The sequence below is a fragment of the Anolis sagrei genome, chromosome 6 (genome assembly GCF_037176765.1).
Source record: "Anolis sagrei isolate rAnoSag1 chromosome 6, rAnoSag1.mat, whole genome shotgun sequence".
In the NCBI taxonomy this organism is placed as follows: domain Eukaryota; kingdom Metazoa; phylum Chordata; class Lepidosauria; order Squamata; family Dactyloidae; genus Anolis; species Anolis sagrei.
The window spans coordinates 52,007,276-52,022,156 of NC_090026.1; the positions used below are offsets into that span (position 1 = coordinate 52,007,276).

The window sequence follows — 14,881 nt, forward strand, 5'->3', positions numbered from 1 at the left end:
CATGGGATACCATTTTATAAATGCGGTTAAGGCAATTTACAAAGAACAAGAAGCCAACATATGCATAAATGGACAAACAGCTGAAAAAATACAAATTCAGAAAGGAACGCGTCAAGGGTGTCCACTTTCCCCGCTAATTTTTATAATGACACTGGAAATTCTACTTAACAAAATTAGAAACGACAAAGAACTTAGGGGAATTAAGATCCGGAAGCACTCCTATAAGATAAGAGCGTTCGCGGACGATGTCATATGTGTCATAGAAGAACCATTAGAGTCTATACAAAAGTGGATGAAGAAAATAGAAGAATTTGGAGCATTAGCGGGTTTCAAACTGAACAAAAGCAAAACAAAAATATTAACAAAAAACATAACTAAAGAAAGACAAAACAAGCTGGAAGAGGAAAGTGGCATCCAAGTAGTGAAGAAAATAAAATATCTTGGGATAACTATAACAGCCAAAAACCTACATCTGATGAAAAACAACTACGAAACAAAATGGTGTGAGATAAATAAAGAGATAACAAAATGGAAGAGTCTAAAATTATCGCTACTTGGAAGAATATCAGCCATTAAAATGGTGGTATTGCCCAAACTCCTCTTCCTTTTCCAAACTATCCCTATAATAAGAAATATTCAAATAATTAAGAAATGAAACACGGAAATCAAAAAGTTTATATGGGCCGGAAAGAAACCAAGAATTAAATATGAATTCTTAATTGAAAGGAAAGAAAAAGGAGGGCTGGGTCTACCGGACCTCCAACTCTACCACGATGCATGTGGTCTAATGTGGGCAAGAGAATGGTCCAACATAAATAATATAAAAGATTTGACTTTGGAAGGCCACGACCTGCTACGTGGCTGGCATGCATATATGTGGTATGCAAAGAGGTCGATCGAAAAAAACTTCGGTAACCACTTCATCCGGTCCTCCCTGATTAAAATATGGGAAAAGTATAAAACGAAATTCTATTCAAAAACCCCTCTCTGGGTGTCGCCACTTGAAGCAACACAAAGGAGAGAACTAGGCTGGGAGAACTGGCCCCGGTATAAGGACATCCTAACAAAAAGTAGAGAAGAATATAAAATTAAGACTCTTGAAGAAATAAGACATACATATGGAGAAATCACATGGTTTCAACATAGACAACTGATAGAAGCTTTCAATGCGGACAAAAAAGTGGGGTTTGAGCCGGGTGAAAAACAATGGGACAGGATCATGCGACTAGAGAGAAAAGGGATAACCAAAACCTATAGGACTCTACTGGAATGGAAGCTGGAGAAGCATCAAAATAAAAACTGCCTTGCGAAATGGTCAAGAAACATAGGTCATACAGTTAGAACAAGAGATTGGGAAGAGATCTGGAACAAAAAGCTAAAATGGATAAATTCATACGACCTACGGGAAAATTGGCTAAAGATGATGTACCGCTGGTACATTACCCCCAGCAAATTAACAAAATGGTACAAAAATGTCTCAGGACTTTGCTGGAAATGCCAGAAAAAGAAGGGAACATTTTTCCATTGTTGGTGGTCCTGTGAAAAAATCAAAAGTTTCTGGAAGGAGATTCATGATCTAACAAACAACATATTGAACATAAACAAAGAGATGAAAGCAGAATACTTTCTCCTCGGGATTTTCGATTTTGAGTTGGACGAAAACAAAGACAGACTCCTTTTCCACATGATGACGGCTGCGAGGATTGTGGTGGCCAAAACTTGGAAAAAGAAAGAAACCCCAACGACGGATGAATGGACACATAAACTATTAGATATAATGAATATGGACAGTTTAACAGAATACTTGAAAAGTATACAAACAAGGACGAAGAACAAATCAGACTGGTCTCCAGTCAAAACTTACCTAAATATTAACTAAGAAAGTAAAAGAAGAAGCCCGCGCAGGAAATCCTATTTGGCATATATACTAACCAGAACAATGGACCCCAATCAGTAGACTTATACCACCAATATTGCTCCTCTCTAACCCTCACCCCCCGCTCACCTCCCCACTTCCACCCTTGCACATTTCCAAATCCCTTTAACCCCCTCTACCTCCCACTTCCCCCCCTACCCTACCCATACCTCTATCTACTTATTTCTTTTTATCTTATACCGTAGTCAGTGATTGACATCCCCCTTAATGTACCCCCTTTAAAATCTTCAATAAAAATCTATAAAAATAAATAAATAAATAAAGTAATGCATTTCATTTTCAAGGTAGTAATGTGTGTTTAGGATGCTTAAAATAGATTAGTATTAGATATATTACATATATATTTACTCGATTCACATTTTTTTCTTGGGGGGCGGGGAATGGGCAACATTTTCTGTGTCTTCAACATTTCTGCTTCTCAGTGCTAAGGTGAACACAAAAAATGCTATTTGGTCATGCTAATACATTTTCTGGGAACTTTTAGGTGACCAATGATACACAAAGGCCCTATTGGTCTTGGCTTAGCTGTTCTTATAAACTGAAGAAAAAACTGTTAATGGCATCCCAAGCAGAATTTTAGAGACTGAAGGCACTTTTCCCTTGTTCATTTTGAGGACCTTGTTTTAAGCCATTCTATATAATAGTAATCATCATCATCTTTATTTATAACCCGCCACCATCTCCCCAAAGGGTACTCGGAGCGGCTAACATGAGGCCAAGCCCAAAATAATACCATATAATAAACACACAATAAAAATACATCATAACAAAATATGAAATAACAAAATCAACAATATAAAGCAGCGTAATAAAACAAGACACAGAGGGCAGGCCAAATGTAAGAGGTAAAATGTTTAAAAAGTTAAAACCCTGAGTGAGATAGGGATAAAAGTGCATTTGTAGGAGAGGAGCCCAACAGGGAGGAATAATAAATAATGTTTATTGACATTTTGAGAAGAATACGCTCTTCTGCTTGACAGCTCCAAGTGCTCCAGTGAACTGGAGAAGGGGGAAACTCCTAGGACAAGGTGCCTTTGGTCGTGTGTATTTATGCTACGATGTGGATACAGGGAGAGAACTCGCTGCCAAGCAAGTCCAGTTTGACCCAGACAGCCCTGAAACCAGCAAGGTATTTGTGTAATTATAATGTCATGACAATCAGTATGCTTCAGTATGCTTCTGTATCATCCTTACTGTTCTACTAGTCACTGCAACCAGATTTTTAATTAATTGACCTGGTTTATAATCAAGTAATTTCTTAGACTAATTTATTAATAACTTCCCTTTATCAGGCAACTGTTTTCTTGTATTTTATGTTAATGGAAGTGCTTTTAAAAACTGTGTACTTGTCATCATAAAAGAAGTGTTCTCCCTTTTCGCTTTATTTATTTATTTACCATATTTGTATTCTGCCATACTCAGCCCGGAGGCAACTTACGGCGGTTCACAGTTGGCAACAGTTTGATGCCTCAGCGATTATAAAACAATTAAAACAACCATAAAATACTGTTACAAACATTTAGTATAAAATATAAAAAAACGTACAAAGCCATAAAACATTGTCATGAGCATCTCCTCATCAAAGTCATTATTGAATTGCATTGTCAAGTTGTTCAGTGATTTCATATAATTATGCTGCATTAGTGAAGGCCTGCTCAAAAAGCCAGGTTTTAACCTTTCTTCAGAAGGAAGGGGGCGATCTTATATCCCTAGGCAGGGCATTTCACATCCAAGAGGCCACCACTGAGAAGGCCCTGTCTCTCGTCCCCACCAAATGTATCTGCGAAGAAGGTGGGACCGAGAGCAGGATCTCCCCAGAAGATCTTAACATCCTAGATGGTTCATAAGGAGAGATACGTTCGGATAGGTAAGCTGAACCAAAACCGTTTAGGACTTTATAGGCTAAAGCCAGGCTCTATGGCTTGTTCTAGGTTTGTTTTTCTGGTGTGTTAGTAGAAAAGGAAGGCAAGATAGAGCAGTTTCCTGTGTTTGTATTACATGTTAATACAAATCAGTGATTGATGCTCCATGGTTTGTTTAGCTGCTCTCATTGCAAGCAGGATTGATTAGACCACATATATTTGGCTAATTGTTTTCTGCAGATTTGGATCATGGTTTGTAAGCTGAATTTCAATCATTTTTTAGGCTCAGCCAAAGTAGCAAACTAGTTTAATAAACTGCAGGGTCTTTCTCAAAACCGGAAAGAAGTATGGACAGAGGGGCAAGGCCAATTAAATATACTTTAATTTCTCTCTGAACCATCTTGTGTAATTTTTACTTGCTCTGAAGAAAACTGTACAAAGACCAGGTTGGTCTTTCTTTACACGGTAAATAAAGTGGCTTTCTCCATGCCTGCAGGAAGTGAGTGCATTGGAATGTGAGATTCAGTTGCTGAAGAACCTCCAACATGAGCGCATTGTTCAGTATTACGGATGCTTGAGGGACCGAGCAGAGAAGACTCTGAGCATCTTCATGGAGTATATGCCAGGGGTAAGAATTGATTTGGCCCTTCAGAAAGTAGAAATAATCTGCTTCTGACCACAGTGGGATGCAACATTCTTTTTTATTAAAGTATTCTTTAATGCCTTCCTGTTTTTCCTCCGAAGGGTTCTGTCAAAGACCAGCTGAAGGCTTATGGTGCTCTGACGGAAAATGTGACCCGGAAGTACACTCGGCAGATTCTAGAAGGAGTCTGTTACCTTCACAGCAACATGATTGTACACAGGGATATAAAGGGTAAGCGACACAGCTGAAGAAAGGAGCTTTTATATAAACATATTTGTATGCTGTGCTTTGAGAATCACGTTCCTTTTATGCCTAAAATCTCAAAATGAAATAAATGTTGACAGGAAAGGATTTGTTAGAGTGCATCCAGAGTCCAGAGAAGTGCACTTTTGTGATTGCTGCGTAGTGTAGCATAGCTTTACAGTTTTGCCCTTTCTGTTCCAGTAGCAATCTACTTACAACTTTCTTACCTTGAAAATACTACCAATAATTTTGTTGGTGTTGAACCTCTGGCCCGCACAACCCACAATTGCTATTGTTCTAAGAAGCATGAACTGGAATCGCGAAGTAGGCAAATGTAACTTTTTCTTAAGAACGTCGTGAGATTTTTTTTTAAGGTAGACATAAAAATATTTTTTAATGGAAAAAGCAACATGGTGTCTGAGGACACAAAATACCACTAGACCAATTACACAAAGGTGCCTAAATGTTTAATGAGAGAGAAACCTAGAAGAACAAACTTGAACAGCAGGTACATTGTATTAAAGATGTACTTAAAAGCTAACAACCTCTGCTCCTTTACAATAGGCTGCGTTAGGGCTATGGTATGGATTATATGTGCTCATATAAAAAGCTGCTAGTATCTGTATCAGATAGTAAACCTATATCAGATTTTAGGCATTTTAAACTAAATTATAACTGCAGGTTGTGTCTCTGAATTTTGCACTGTACACATACCACTTTTTTATTCCGCTTTTGAACTCAGGAGCAAATATTCTCCGAGATTCTGCTGGTAACGTGAAGCTTGGTGATTTTGGGGCCAGCAAACGGTTACAGACAATTTGCATGTCTGGGACTGGCATCCGTTCTGTCACGGGGACACCCTATTGGATGAGTCCAGAAGTGATCAGTGGAGAGGGCTATGGAAGAAAAGCCGATGTCTGGTAAGAAGCTGGTTTGCTGTTGCCTTGGGATTGGTATATGTTTAAGTTTATGACTTGCAAAGACTTTCTCCTCTGTGTTGCGTTGCAGTCATCTGACACTTTATTAGCCTTATAACGCCTTTTGCTTGCTATGTGGATGATCAGGGATTTGGTTCACTTGGTAGTAAGTACTTGATTTTTAAAAGAAAAAAAAATACTGTTTTCTCTTTCAAACTCAGACCACTTACTCTAGGTAGGTATAACACTTGTTTCCAGTGTTCTAGAAAGCACAGACATCATAGGAGTAGCACTGAATGCCATCTTCATCATCTTTAACTCTGCTGAGGAGTAGACTTCATGGTCATCTTTCCTCCTGTCACTGTCTTCCTAATTTGTTATATCTTAAGCATGATATTGTAAGCACGAGAGTCCAGTGATGTTGTGAACTGTTCTGAGAGTATTTGTGGCTCTCAGTATAAATAATCTAAATAAAATACAGTTACTACCAATGAGCCAAATAGTCTCCACGAGCAAAAACAAAAGGATATTTCAATTTATTATTGCAACTTCCTTGGTTTGGGGTGTTTTCTTCCTACCAAAGGCTACTACTTGGGTTATCTTTTCCACATTTTTAAGCACTGTGCTTAAGAGACAACTTACAGAGTCAGATGTCCATACTTTACCAAGTTGTTGAACTGCAACTTCCATTAGCTCGGGCTGCCATAACTATCGATGAGGGATGATGAAAGTTGCAGTGAAACAAAATGCACCACTGTTTTGAATGATAAGGTATGAAGCTGCTTCTTCTGTCACTATGGCGGGCTTGTGTGTATGTTGTGTTTTGTATTTCTGCATTGTACTTCTCCAGGGTTCACCTGAACAGGGTGGTGATAATTATGATGATGAGAGTTGCTATGTGTAAAAGGAAAGCTGGACAAGCCTGACTGTGGACAGCCAATCCAGCTCAGGAAATGCTGACAAGGCCTGCAGGGAAGAAACCTTACTAAAATAGAGGCTTGACCCTGTGAGATGCACAGATATACAGTTGAATTTGCATAGTGAGGCAACTTTGATTTGAGAAAGATAGGGAATAGGAAGACCTTTAACAAAAATAGGTCAGCCAGGATTTACATGTTGCTTTTTGTGTTTTAATAAACTTCTATTCTTGGGATAGAAAGAAGGAACAATCCCCAACCATTGGGTTTCACCCCTGCACACCAACTGGAATGGCAGGATCCAATAATTGTTTTCAGTTGAGCTGTTAAGCCCCTGGTCACTTCTCCAACAGTTTGTTTTCTATCTTACCTAATCAACTGGATGTGTTTGCCCTTCTCTAGACATGTTTCCCCTTCTCTGACAATAATAATAATAGTAATAATAGTAATAACTTTATTTATACCCCGCCACCATCTCCCCAAGGGGACTCAGAGCGGCTTACATGAGGCCAAGCCCGACAACACATCAATAAAACAAAAAACAAGAAGCAAAAACAATACAATTAATATCACTCACATGTAAACAGTAACACACAAGGATTTAAAAACCTATGGCCAGGCCAACTGTAATAATTTAAAATTTAAAAAATAAATGCTGGGCATGAACAGAGGAAGGATGTATCTGATAGCAGGGTTTTAAAAGGAATGAGGGGAGAGCAATCAAACGAGTAGTTAATGTGCTTCTGAGGACATTTTGCTGGGGATTATTTCCTTATTCAGGGAAGGCACACTGGAACTGCCACGTTTTCAGGCTCCTCCTAAAGACTGCCAATGTGGGGGCTTGCCTGATATCCTTAGGAAGTGAGTTCCAAAGTTGGGGGGCCACCACAGAGAAGGCCCTCTCCCTTGTCCCCACCAATCGCGCCTGCGAAGGGAGTGAAAGCAGGGCCTCTCCAGATGATCGAAGAGAAATACGGTCACACAGGTAGGCGGGTCCCAAACCGTTCAGGACCGGAAAATGAATGGTAGCCAATGGAGCTCCTTAAACAGGGGGGTTGACCGCTCCCTGTAAGTCGCTCCAGTTAGTAGCCTGACTGCCGCCCATTGTACCAATTGAAATTTCCAGCCGTCTTCAAGGGCAGCCCCACGTAGGGTGCATTACAGTAATCCAGTCAGTAATGCAAGAATGCTAGTAAGAAAATAAGGATAACCAATATAACCAATGATACCTCTCCCAGTAAGCTGTAACTGCCATTTTGAAAACAGAGCCATCACAACCTGCTCATGAAACAACAAAGCCTGGGGGGAGCGGTGGGGGGAGGGTTTATCCTTAGGCCCAAATACCCAATCCAAGTGGGGATTAAGTGGGGGTAGGAGAAGGATGAATGACTGGAGTCTTGTCGGCACAAGGGATGCCATTGTACTAGGCCATTGTAATGGGATTAGGGCATCCTTTTTTTTTTGTATCCATGGGGAGTGCAGGGAGCAAACCCCTGCAAATATTAGGGGTCCACTGCATATTGTTGAAAATTATTTGAAAATCATAAAATGATTCTTTTTGTTAGTTGCATGCTATTTGCACCATTGTAATAACATTATTAGCTTTTCTGATACAGACTAATGCAGACAGCTTTGTAAAGATTGTTGTGAACTCAAATTATACAACACAGTTGGTCTTAATAAAATATTTAATCTGGTCTTGAACTTTGGTTTGGAGCATTATCAGAGAATTAACAGTTTTTAAAATTTAGAAACTGCAGTGCCAGCCTAAAAATGGAATCTGTCACACTTCCACATATCTGCTAGCTTCTTGGTGACTTCTGGGTAACTGCTAGCCCTAAGTCAGATACATTTTTGTTGGTAGAGCACATTCTGTTCTTTCTCTGTAGAATTCTGCTTCTTCTCCCCCCCCCCCTTTTTTTTTTTTTTTAGTGTAGCTGTCAAGGGCTGTATACCAGCTCTGCACTGACAGCAACTATTTTTGGGATTAGATCTTGAGGCCTAAGGCCAGTGTGTGTGTGTGTCAGGGTGAAACAGGATTCTCAAGCTGGCCACTGCCCCAGTGCTTTATTAGATGGTGAAATATATGGGTTTTATTGTGGGAAGAGAGTCTATACACTGTTTGCTTATTGTATGCTGAATTTTACAGTGAAACAGGATTTCATACTCAGTAAAAAAAAAAATCAGAAAGCTTCCTGTTTTCCTGCTTAAAAGGTTTGCACTTTCTAAACCTACTTGTAGTAGATAATAAAAGTAGATATTTTCATTTCAGCGTTTAACTACAACCCCCACCCCCCAAAAATCACATATCCAACCCCTTGCTTCTTGGCAGGGGGTTGGACTGGATGGCCCATGAGGTCTCTTCCAATGAGGTCTCTTCCAACTCTATGATTCTAGGAGACCATTAATATTATCTGGCCTAAATACTTTTGACGGAAATACTGGCATTCAGAAGTGGAAGTTTTTTACTTAGAAGTAATCAAAATGAGCAGACACTTGAAGGGACTATAAGGCAAGGTAACAGGGAGAGTAAATTCAGTCTCATTTTGCAATCCCAGAAACTTTATACACTACAAGTTGGGTATTCTCATTCAAAACGCTTATTACCAGTAGTATTTTTTACTTTTATATGATATTTTTAATGTGTTCATGCAGTTTGCATACATTGAATGATAGGAAAGCAAAGATGTTGCTATGTCAGTTATCCATCTGAACAACTTTGGAGTATTTTGGATATTGGAATTCCAGATAAGGAATGCTTAACCTGTATGTCTTTTATTGCCACGTACATATTGAAAACAAATGCTGATATAGTGTTTTTATTATACTAGTGATGGAACCACAGTGGTTTTAATACATTGTGTGTAGTTTACAGTGTGTGTATTGGTATGCATCTATATAAATAAAAATGTAATGTTCGTTCGTGGGATTAACATAACACAAAAACCACTGGATTAATTGACACCAAATTTGGACACAAGACACCTATCAGGCTAACAAGTGACCATCACTCATAAAAATATTGAAAAACATAGTGTAAGGGACTTAAAAAGCCCAAAAAACCCCATTACAATACATGTGCATAACCACACAAATACACATATACACAAATATATACACACATTTTATACACATATATGCAAACACAGAACACATATACACAGACTGGGCCACAGCAACGTGTGGCAGGGGACGGCTAGTTTATTTAAGGGATAAATGGAAATATCAGTGGATCATCTCTTATTTGAAATTCCAGAATCTGAAATATTCCAAAGTAGCTCACGTGAATTGCTGAGGCAGTGACCCTGTTGCCTTCTGTAGAAAAAAAAATTGTGTCATTCACATAATTATTACAAATTGTAAAATTAACCTTCAGGCTAAGTGTATAAGGTATATATGAAGCATTAATGAGTTTCATGTTTGAACTTGGCTCTCATCTCCAAGATATCGCATTATCAGTGTATATGCAAATAAAGATAATCTGAAGTCGAAAAAAACTCCAAAACATTTCTGGCCCAAAATTCTCAAATTATACCTACACCACAACATTTTACTTTCTAAGTTATTTGGCTTGTTCTGCGCTGGGCTGACATTTTTTATTGAGGAAAAACTATTTCCTCTGTTTTGAAGGAGACTTAAAACAGACATTCCATGCACAGTCTATCTGTATACCAAATTTCAGGCCTCCACTTTTCAGGGTGTGGTTTGACCAGTTGGTGTGGTCTGTGTTTGTTCTTGTTGTTATTTAAGCTGGTGACAAAAATTTTATTCATTAAAGTATTAAAATCATTTAGATGATACAAACAAGTATCAAAGACATCAAAGTACTTTTGCTAAACAATTTAATGAATTTCATCTACCTTTCTATCAGTTTTACTAAACCACAGTTAAGTTTCTTTGAACTTTCAAAACAATTAATTAATAGTGATATGAGCTTTTGTCTGTATGGTTTATTTCCAGGAGCCTGGCATGTACTGTGGTGGAGATGTTAACAGAGAAACCGCCTTGGGCAGAATATGAAGCCATGGCAGCCATTTTCAAAATTGCCACACAACCAACAAATCCCCAGCTACCTTCTCACATATCGGAAACTTGTCGAGACTTTCTAAGGCGGATCTTTGTGGAAGCCAAGCAGAGACCTTCAGCCGAAGAACTGCTCCAGCATCCCTTTGCACAACTGCCATATTGAACTCTCCCCTTCCCACTGCAAACAGCACTTCTACCTGCAGTTTGAAACTCAACTTTCTGAAGATGCTGTCCAGCAGCCATAGCAAAGTGTTAACCCCAAGGGCTGACCCAGCTTTGGCATTTGCCTAGAAAGACATCGTGTCAGAAGAAAACAAGGATGTCAGTTTTTTTTAGGTTGACATCTTCGTTTTAAGATCGATGTTTTCAGCAGCTATAAATCCATATCTCTGACCTTGTTGGGGTGCTGACATGATGCCGTGGTGTGCCTCCATAAGTACATGAGCTGGAAGCCAGTTGGGAGCCATCTCATTTGAATGTAGCTCTGTGCCAGATGCTGGACCAAAGTGAAAAAGGAGTACTTATAACTTGTGATGACTGCTAAGAAAGCGTGTCTTGGGATCATGCTTTCGTTCTCCGTTTCACAACTCCCCAGGACCTTATCAAGTCAAGTGCCACAAAGAACATGCACTCCATTATTATTATTATATATAATAATTATTATATATTTTTCTTAAGTATTCAGCATCTGAAAGTGTTCAGAAAATATTGATTTGGATAAACATGTGAATAGTATTATTTTGTAATGACAAGCCGAAGAACCGGAGGCAAGGTCTTTTGATCCTTCTTTCTATTTCTTTACCTTTCTCCCTCTCTTATCCAAATATCTGGATGATGAAATAGGGGGTTCCCATGGAACGCAAGCACAATGGGGCCAAAGGAGTGTAGGGTCCCTGTATGAAATGAGGGAAACAAGCTTTATTATTGTTGTTGTTATTATTTAGGACTGGCCTGTTTGAGGGTGCAATTCAGGACTGTGCATTCTGTGTCTATGCAATAATTGTGTGCTAACACAGAATTTAGTTATCTGGCACACAAAGATCAGCATCCTGGGATTCAACACTTTTAACTTCTTTATTTATTTTTTAAAAAAATAAAAGCAAGTTTCTAGTCCTTACGGCAACAGAGAAACTATAAATGTTGAAACTATGGAATGTGCCTTGTGACTTCCTAGAAGCCATGGGGTACTGAGCAGGTGCTGGTTTGGGGCAGACATTCAGTGCCCCTTCCATTAATAGCAAAAGCCAAATGATCAAAACCAAGAATATATATGAAATTTCACATGATTTGTCTAATTTATTTAGACCATAGAACACAATTTTATAGATTATTTTAGCACATGCATTCAAATGATGGAAATGTGAAATACGTTTGGCATGCATGTGTTTCCCCATGGATAGCTGTTTTTTGCAGCTGAGAAAAAAATATTTGAGAACTATCACTGCAGCCTTGATATTATCCTGACTTGAATCTTTGTAAGACATTGGAATCTTCTATACCTCCATTAGAAGGCTTTGTCCACCCTTGGGCAGAATGCCAATGGTGCCATATTTCGATTTGCCAAGCCTTCTAAACAAATATTATTTCAGTGCTACCAAAATTTATTTCTGGGAAAGGCGAATCACTGTTGTTGAGCCTAAACAAAGAACTTTTCTATTCCATGGTGAGCAGGCATCTGTCAGAACTCTTTGTTTTACTCATCTGCACTTAATAATTTTTGGTTTTTAGCCTAGTCTTGGATGTAATGATTTTTCAGTGGAACTTTTGCGATGTGAGCAAAACAGGCAATTTGAAAATATATGCAAAAGTTCTAGTTATAAAGAGTAAGACCTCCTGTTTCCCAATGCTGAATTAGGTCTTCATTAGGAATCCTGGCATTGTTTTGAAAATAATTCTCCCGTGAGGCTCCCATGAGACCCTTTCAAACTTTGAGCTGCTAATACAAATATTCTTGTTTGTGCTATAGAAGTTTGGATTTGGAACTAAAGAAGTAGGTTCATGCAGGGCCTCTGTAAGAATTACCATCTTTGAGAAACTCCAGTTCTATATAACAATTTGAGATTTCATTTTTTAAAATAGATGAGAAATGTGTTATGCTGCAAAGAATATTGTGTTGCACATTAAGTTTTTCCATATGCCCTTGGTACCCTTGATTTGACAACACCTTTTGACAAGATAAGTCAAGGTATTGGCATTTGTGCAGAGTTAAATTTACTCCCAAATATCAAACATTTTATAAGGCATGCTTAAATCACAAATAGTTGCTAATAGCAGCAAAGCTGAACAGCGGAAAGACAGCAAGGTATAGTGATTAGAACAGGGGTCCTCAAACCTTTTGAACCAAGGGACAGGTCACAGTCCCCCAAAATGTTGGAGGGCTGGATTATAATTTGAAAAAAACATGAATGAATTCCTATGCACACTGAACATATTTGTAGTGCAAAAAACACTTTAAAACAATACAATAATTAAAATGAAGAACAATTTTAACAAATATAAACTTATTAGTATTACAGTGGCAAGCGTGGACCTGCTTTTGGGTGATGAGATAGAGTTGTTGTTGTTGTTGTGTGCTTTCAAGTCGTTTCAGACTTAGGTTGACCCTGAGCGACGGCTGGTTAAATAACCTTGGAGGACCGTATCCGGCCCCCAGGCCTTAGTTTGAGGACCCCTGGGTTAGAGTGTCAGACTAGGATCCTATAGGGCAGGGTTTGAATCCCCACTTGGTCATCGCAACTCAATGGGTGACATTGAGCAACTTGCATTCTCAGCCTCAGAGAAAGGCAGAGGCCTCCTCTGAACAAATCTTGCCAAGAAAAACCCTGATAAACTCAGATTGAAGGTACACAACAATATACTTGTAATTGCATATTAGTCATCACCACGTAATAGTCATAAAATTCATAACATTCATATTTTTCCTTTTTTCGCACATTGATTCAGTAAGGGTGCTTGTTTGCCTGCTCCTCCCCTTTCAATCACAGCACTTCATTCAGAGGCAGTGCTTTCTGACTCAGCTGCAAGAAGCACTGTGCATAAAAGGAAAACGGACAAAAGATTGAATTAATTGCTCAATTTCTTTTATTGCATAATGTCAAAAAAGAGATAAAATGTGTTATTATGTGATGAAATACAGTAGGAAGTGCCTTCTACCAGTAGAAGTATCTTTAAAGCAGAATGCAGTTGAAGTGGAAAAAAATTCAGCAAATGTCTTCAGTCCACGGCCTTGTAGCATTGGCAAGGTGTGAAGCCACGATCCAGGAATAGTTCACCTTTCCAGGACATTGCTTTAAGATAATTGCTTTTGTGTAGCACAAGGATCAAGGTAGAATGACTTGTCCTTAACTCAGCTGAGATCCAAAAAAAGCAGCAGTTTTTCTTATTCTTCATAAATCTTGAAGATAGCTTGAGAAGTTTGAAGGTCTCTATGTCCTGAAATGCATCTGCTCCCTTGTAGTATATGCTGTGATTAAGCAAATACCCAACAGCAGACTTCCTCCCTCTACCTGTCTCCAAGAATGTGATAAACGTTGGTTTGGCTACCTATTTGTATGATATACTCCAGTACCTGGACCCAGGCTGCTGATTCAGCATGAGAAATTAGCCAAAGCATTACATGTATGGATGCACTTTTACAAATGTATTTATATCACTCTTTGTTAAGCTTTTTACATCATGTCAGCAAATTGTGATGCCTCATACTTTTTTATTTATATCATAATTTGTTGGTTTTATAGATATGTACAGCAACGGTTATTGGGGTGGGGAGGGAGGAAATTGAAACATTTATGAATTTGAAAAAGGGAAGAAAAGCAGCTGGTTTTGCAAAGAATATTATAGTTTTATAATAAGATGTGTCAAGCCAAAATGCCTCTTTGTTTTCTCACTGGTCTGTTGAGGAAGGAGAGGGGAAAATCTCACATTTGTTTACAGGAATAGGAAATAAATTGTGATACAGAACATCAGGGCTTTTATCCCACTTTCTAGGATGCATTTCTGAGATGCAATAATATTTACTGCAGATTATTTAAAAACATTTGTAGCCAACAGTCTCAAATGAAGTCACTCTCCATCCTTTCTTGGATCACTGTATGGTCACAGAATTTAATCCAATATTTCTAACAAACTTTCACGCTTATCAGATCCATATGAATTCTGGAATACAAGAATTTTGGAAGAGAAGGCCATTTGGTTTGTGGCATGCAGTCGGTAAAGATCCATGCATTGTTGGTACTCAGAGCAATATGGAGGAAGAATAGTTTTCCCTAAAAAATAAAATAGGTCTCTGTCATGTACGAGGGGTATTTTTTAAGTAAGGTCTGTTTTGTTGTAGACAC

General features: G+C 38.5%; 1 protein-coding gene across 1 annotated transcript in view; it reads left to right on the top strand.

Annotated features, from left to right (window-relative positions):
* The window catches only part of MAP3K3 (mitogen-activated protein kinase kinase kinase 3), a 57,194-nt gene extending 42,690 nt beyond the window's left edge, over nt 1–14,504 (top strand). Inside the window, exons 13-17 of the mRNA XM_060781318.2 lie at nt 2,917–3,065; nt 4,295–4,426; nt 4,543–4,672; nt 5,427–5,604; nt 10,479–14,504. Of these exons, the coding sequence (XP_060637301.2) occupies nt 2,917–3,065; nt 4,295–4,426; nt 4,543–4,672; nt 5,427–5,604; nt 10,479–10,707 (818 nt within the window). The 3' untranslated portion in view covers nt 10,708–14,504. The remainder of the gene's footprint in view (nt 1–2,916; nt 3,066–4,294; nt 4,427–4,542; nt 4,673–5,426; nt 5,605–10,478) is intronic.
* Nucleotides 14,505–14,881: the final 377 nt, after the last annotated feature.